The 6,516-nt window shown below is 41.0% G+C and overlaps 1 protein-coding gene across 1 annotated transcript in view; it reads left to right on the top strand.

Annotated features, from left to right (window-relative positions):
- Window positions 1-4,607, top strand: part of LOC106815091 (protein FAM98A-like) — a 97,586-nt gene extending 92,979 nt beyond the window's left edge. Inside the window, exons 7-8 of the mRNA XM_014819518.1 lie at window positions 1,821-1,908; window positions 3,093-4,607. Of these exons, the coding sequence (XP_014675004.1) occupies window positions 1,821-1,908; window positions 3,093-3,352 (348 nt within the window). The 3' untranslated portion in view covers window positions 3,353-4,607. The remainder of the gene's footprint in view (window positions 1-1,820; window positions 1,909-3,092) is intronic.
- The last annotated feature ends 1,909 nt before the right edge of the window (window positions 4,608-6,516 follow it).

Raw genomic sequence — 6,516 nt, 5'->3', positions numbered from 1 at the left:
TTAAATTTAATTAAGACTAATAAATGAAATTCAATTATTAAAAAAAAAATAATTCGTTAAAATTCATTAAAATATTTAATTGTTGTAAATCAATCATGCAAATATTTCCGTTAGAAAACAATAGTTATAATGGATAAAGATAGAAAAATACAGAAACAAAAAAAGTAATTAAAAAGCAAACGGGATGATTCGAACCACCGACCTTTCAGACATAAAGCTGGTGTGCTATCCATTACGCCAGAAAGACTTCATGAGAAATAGCACATGACATCTGCTAAATAAGCCAGCACATGTGTTTTTGAACCAATCAGGAGACAGGATGAACCAATCACAACCAATCAGATTCTTCGACTGGATATGTTGGTTAGGGAAAAAAAATTCGCAGGCGGGACTATTAACCAATATGGACGTAACCTAGGATGTAGTATGTATGTATATATAATTTATATTGTGTCAAGTTACTAATAAAGTCACCATCATTATATACCGTATCTAACAAGTCTCGCTCTACATCCCTACGACTGCTGCAAGATCTCATGCACTCTCCAAACATTGACATGAACGCACACCTGCCACGGTTCTATGCTACGATGCCACGATCCACGATTCCACGAGAACCTGAAGCTATCACTCTTTTCACGATACAACACTAGCGAAGCGCCGCGGTATATTCGTATGGTCGTGTGTTTGTTTATTCAAACAGCTGGTTAGAGTAGATACAAGCACACCAGCGCAGTTCACACACATCTAAAAAATGTACTGATGATGTGCACGAATGTTGTTCGGGTTCTCGCTGGCACGCTGCGCTTCACTAAAGCCGGTCTTAACCCTAAGCATACTGAGTTGACACTAAACGTACTTGGCTTGCTTAAAGGTCTTGCTCGTGAAATCAGCAAACTCGTAATTTGAAGCAATATCATCACTATATGAAATTAGGTGTGAATGCAACAAAACGACACAGGAACAATGTTCTATGCAAATATTGAGCGATTTCTTTAGTTAACGTCGATAGCTAGAGAGGATATAAGTGTAGGATATTGGCTGTTGTTGTTGTGGTCGTTGTTGTTTTATTCAGCGAGTCTATAAGTTCTTGAGAATGTATTACTGTGGCATCAGCGTTGAAATTTCTATGATACGTACATTATACAGATAACTGAGTGTAATTTTCGTTGACAGTGATTTCCTGTAATAAAACTAACTATATTTCAATTCAATTAAAAACTTTTTGAATTTTTCAACTTGTGGACTTTTGGCACTTAATTCCATAGGCCTTCTGTTAGACATGTGCACCTATTTGATCAATGCATCTATGTGACAAACATCCCGACGCTGAAGGTTTGAAAACCCATAGTTTTTATCACATTTTGCATTATTAAGTATGTTTTCTCATGTTTTTATACCGCAGCCACGCCCACAGGTGGGTTATCTAAACTTGTTTTCCACGCTTGAGAGATAATAGCTCCTAGAGACACGATCTTCACAGACGCATGGATGGCTACCAGATTGCTGACCTTTTTATACATATTTCTTTACAGTCACAGTATTTTTGATGAAATTTCTTTGCAGTGAATATTATTTATTAGTAACCTATAACGGTTTCACACAATGCTATATGTGATTGTGAGTGAAGCTGCTGATCATGTAATTAAAAAGGTGAAGCAATTAATCATATCAAATCTCATTTTAATGTTTCATATGACCGGGCGCACCATTAATGTTGTTGCTTATCTCCACGAGTGTTACTACAATCTTCCCTGGACACAGGTGACTGACACTAGAAATAGCAAAAGCACACGAGTCAAGTGCAGGTTTTTTTTTAGGTTCCTGATCGCGGTGGGCGGCCTTACGAAGCTCAACCTCCCCCTGCAGAGATGCCATTCTTTAAGAAACGGGAAGCGGGGGGACAAGGTAAGTAGCTATCACACCACCGTATGCTTCCCCCACTCTATGTAAGAGTCAGTATATTTCAACAAAATCCCTCGTAAGGAACCTTTTTTATTTTACTGAGAAAAATGGTAAAAGACAACATTACATACTATACGTATGTAATGCAAAATATTGTTGATTTTAAATGCCCGTGAGTGCATTGATAAGCATAACGTGTATTTATTGTAGCGATGTTTTCTCTCTGTTTCTCTCTCTCTCTCTGTCTGTTTCTCTCGCTCTCTCTGTCTGTTTCTCTCGCTCTCGCACTGTGGCTTTCTCTTTCTATCTCTCCTTCCTACGGTGGCTCATATGAACAAAACACAAACACGCAAGCACGCATGTACGCATGTACGCAAGCACACAGCAAGTTGCAAAACGGAAATTGGTTGGGGGGGAGGGGGGAGGGGCGGTGCAAAACGAAATCTCGATTGTGGGGGAGGGGGAGGTGGTGGAGGGCGCTATGGCTGCCACCTATTTCCGTTTAGGAAACTTGTATTTACTTCGATAATTAGTTGCTTTGCCAACTTGTTTACTTGCGTACTTGCGAACATGTGTTGCGTTCAAATGAAGTTGCAGTTGGCGTCCTTAAATGTGTTTGTCTTGAAACTTATTTCCACGTGGACGATGGCGCAGCAAGTTCCACAGCGTGTGCGGATGCAAAATCCCTCGATCTGCGTTGTGTGGAAAATATCATACGTGTTTGATATTTTCGTCCACGTGTGGAAAATTGAACAGCGTGTGCGGATGCAAAATTCCTCGATCTGCGTCGTGTGGAAAATATCACACGTGTTTGATATTTTCTTCCACGTGTGGAAGATTGAACAGCGTGTGCGGAGTGGCTGTGTAAATTTCCACACTCAATTCGCATTGTTCGCTTGATTGTTCGCTTGGACGCATTGTATTTTTTTCTCAGCTCGCATAAAGTCATGTCCAAGAACTGATCGATCAAACGTCGTGTGAACGCTCTCTTCAACGACGGTCCGTGTCCAAGCAAACAATCAAGAACAATGCGAATTGAGTGTTGAAGTTCCACAGCGTGTGCGGCGGGCTTAAATGAATTATTTCAATACTACATGTTTGCCATGTTGAGCACACATTTGATTCATTCTAACTAACGATGGCTTATCCTAGTCACCCTGTGTTCATTGGTCACTATTGTTTTGCAGGTGGAGGTCGAGGAGGAGGTGGTGGCGGCTGGGGTGGTGGTTACCGTGGAGGAGGTGGTGGAAGGGGAGACCAAGGAGGTGGATACAGAGGTGGAGGAGGTCGAGGTGGCAGAGGAGGACGGGGGGGAGGAGGTGGTGGTGGAGGAGTTTACAACCAACCACATCACGGACAAGGAGGAACTTTTCAGCAATATGGAGGGGGTGAAGATAGAGGTGGAGGTGGTGGCTATGGAAGAGGTGGTGGTGGCCACCGGTACTAAGGCTAGTCGTTACAGCCCTCCCTCGATCGTTATTGGTATAAGCATATGTAGGTATCCTTATAATAATCAAGTCCACTACATATCCTTCAAATGCATGTTGAAGTTGTTCAGTAGTTGACTGATACAGAAATCTTGGCCTCGCTCTCTGGATGCTGCAACATCTCCCAATGTGCAGGAGATTGAAGACTTGCATGGTATGCGTCAAAACGTGCGGCAGAATCCAGCCTTTCTCAATATGCAGCAGGCTCAGCAGTGATTTACGATGCTTTTGCTTGGGTCTGCGTGTTGCTGCTGCATGAGTGCGTAAATGCATGCAGGCATCCCGCATACATACATTCAGAACTGCTGTTTCAATGTAACGCAACCTTTCGAAATATCATAATTCAAAATGACGTCCAGTAAACAGTTTTGAAAATCGTGTGTGATACCCAATTGCGTGCGAATTCCAGTGTATTTGCAGGAATAAAGTAACGTTTGTGTCACTGTTCGTGAAATAAAAGTAAACTGAATTGAGTTTGCTACGAGCAAGAACGTTTCTTTGCGCGCATTCCACATGTAAAATTGTACTTTGGTATTTGTGATGTAACGGGTAGCATGAAAAGCAAGCGGATTGTGTAAGTGGGCACACATTGACTCCCGTGACTTGCTCTTTTAAAAACTTCTAACGGTATCGTTTAAATTAAGCGAACGAAAACCCCAATTTATATTTGTGTGCAAAATATATGTACAGGGTAGTTAAATCTGCTAGAGTTGACGTTTTTAGCTCTAGTTTCCAAAGAATTAAACGTATACATACACATACGTACATAATAAGCAGAGAGGATTGATGTCTAGATATTGTAAAATTCTTAATTGTTCGCGCGTGCCAGAAAGCACGTACGGTAGATGTTTTGTCCACCAGGTTTCTTTGCTTTTTGGTTTGTGTTTAATGTTATATTGCCGGACGTAGTGGCGTGGAAAGACACATGATTTCCTCTCTGAATAGCCGGTGATATGAAACCACAATTATCCTATTTGTGTTTGTGTGTCGTACGCGATTACAGTCGCGGCTTACTCGACGACTGATGTCAGTATTTTTGTGTGAAATGTCATTTTTGCCAGAGTTCGCTGAGCAGTGGAATGATCTCGCAACATCGCTGTACAGTAACACCGCTACGATACGATTACACGGTTACGATACGTTGCAATACAATTGCAGTTTGCGTATGAAGATTATGAAAAAAAAAACCTGATAAAATGTTCTGAAAATACGAGATTATCATGTTTATGACTTTTTTCAAGTTTAACGCGTTTCCCCTGGTGATAGTCGAGGACTTTGAATTTCTGATGAATTTATTCTCACGCCTGTGTGTCTTTAGGTGGGGTAATTCTTGACTATACCTTTGCGCTCGGCTGTTTTGGCGTTTATGCAGGGGCAGGGTGGCCCATATGTACGGTGGCCCATATGAACAAAACACAAGTATACGCAGGTTAGCATGTTGGCAAACATAAAGTTCGAGACTATTATCGACGTAAAACTGGGTTTTAGGACGTAAAACCTAGTTTATCGGCCGATATTGATAGTTCAATTTGATAAACCTGGTTTTACGACCGTAAAACCTAGTTTATCGACGTAAAACCGGGTTTTAGGACGTAAAACCTAGTTTTACGGCCGTAAAACCTAGTTTTACGACCGTAAAACCCAGTTTATCGACGTAAAACCTAGTTTATTGACGTAAAACTAGGTTTTACGAATTCGATATTGCAAGTTTCTGATTTGCTGCGGACTCGGTCCATCTAATTACTGAAAGGCACCGCAAGGCACCTTAAAACACCGAAAGGCGCTATGAGAACATCAAATTCCACCGGAAGAAGCAGTCCGGAGCTGAAATGTCAAAAAAACATTCACCGAAATGCCCTAAAAATTACTGAACTCGGCCCGAAATGAGGTACACAAATAATTAATTTGCAGCTAATGTTTACATGCGACAGCGCCATCTCTTGGATGTTTTATAAGCAAATATGGGAATTTCCAATAAAATAATGCGTTTTTAATGTATTTACCACGATTTACGTATAGAAACTATATTGTTATTTGTACTGATTTCTCCGTATCTTTCCTTGGAGTTTTTATCCTCTTTCAATGCCTTTCAGTAGATTTTTCTGCGTTTTTTTGCGTGCTGATTAAATTATGTGCAGACACTCATTTTGGAAATCCTCCAACATTTCATGATGAGGGAAATATTATTATGGGCAGAAGAGCAAAATTATGGAAATCATACTATAGAAGCAAGAGTGAAATTATACGAATGCACAGTTTTACCTTCCTTCCTAAATAACAGTGAAACATGAACTAACTTAACTAAGAAAAAAGTAAAAATGTTGGAGGATTTCCAAAATGATCGAGTGCCTGCACAAAATAATCAGCACGCAGAAAACGCAGAAAAATCTACTGAAAGGCATTGAAAAAGGATAAAAACTCCAAGGAAAGATACGGAGAGATCATTACAAATAACATATAGTTTCTATACGTAAATCGTGGTAAATACATTAAAAACGCATTCTTTTATTGGAAATTCCCATATTTGCTTATAAGATAAGATAAGATAAGATAAAGCTTTATTTTCATCGGTATAGTGTATAACATGTGAACATGAGCTCTGACAGCTCTTAGACCGATATCTAACATGAGTTTAAAAAACCGGTGTAAAGATACATGATATGATACAATATGTGATATATACAAGAAAGATATATACAAGAAAGNGTGTGTGTGTATGCGTGCGTGCGTGCGTGCGTGTGTATGTGGTTGCGTGCGTGTGTGTGTGTGTGCGTGTGTGCGTGTGGGTGTGCGTGTGCGTGTGTGTGTGTGCGTGCGTGCGTGCGTGCGTGTGCGTGCGTTCGTGTGCGCGTGCGTATGTGTATGTGTACTATAAATACATGTGGGTTTACGTTTACGTGCGCGTGCGTGCGTGTGTCCATGCTTGTTCATGTGTATATATCTGCCGTCGTGCTCTCATGCACGCGTGCGTATGTTTTTGCGTGTACACGCGTGCGCGTGTTTTTGCATGTACGCGCGTGCGTGTATTTTTGCGTGTACGCGTGCGTGTTTTTGCGTGCACACGTGCGTGTGTTTTTGCGTGCACGCGTGCGTGTGTTTTTGCGTGCACGCGTGCGTGTGTTTT

Source organism: Priapulus caudatus, unplaced genomic scaffold (assembly GCF_000485595.1).
Source record: "Priapulus caudatus unplaced genomic scaffold, Priapulus_caudatus-5.0.1 Scaffold1040, whole genome shotgun sequence".
NCBI lineage: Eukaryota > Metazoa > Priapulida > Priapulimorpha > Priapulimorphida > Priapulidae > Priapulus > Priapulus caudatus.
Note: the sequence above shows the minus strand (reverse complement) of the source record. Positions and strands in the feature narration are given on the sequence as shown.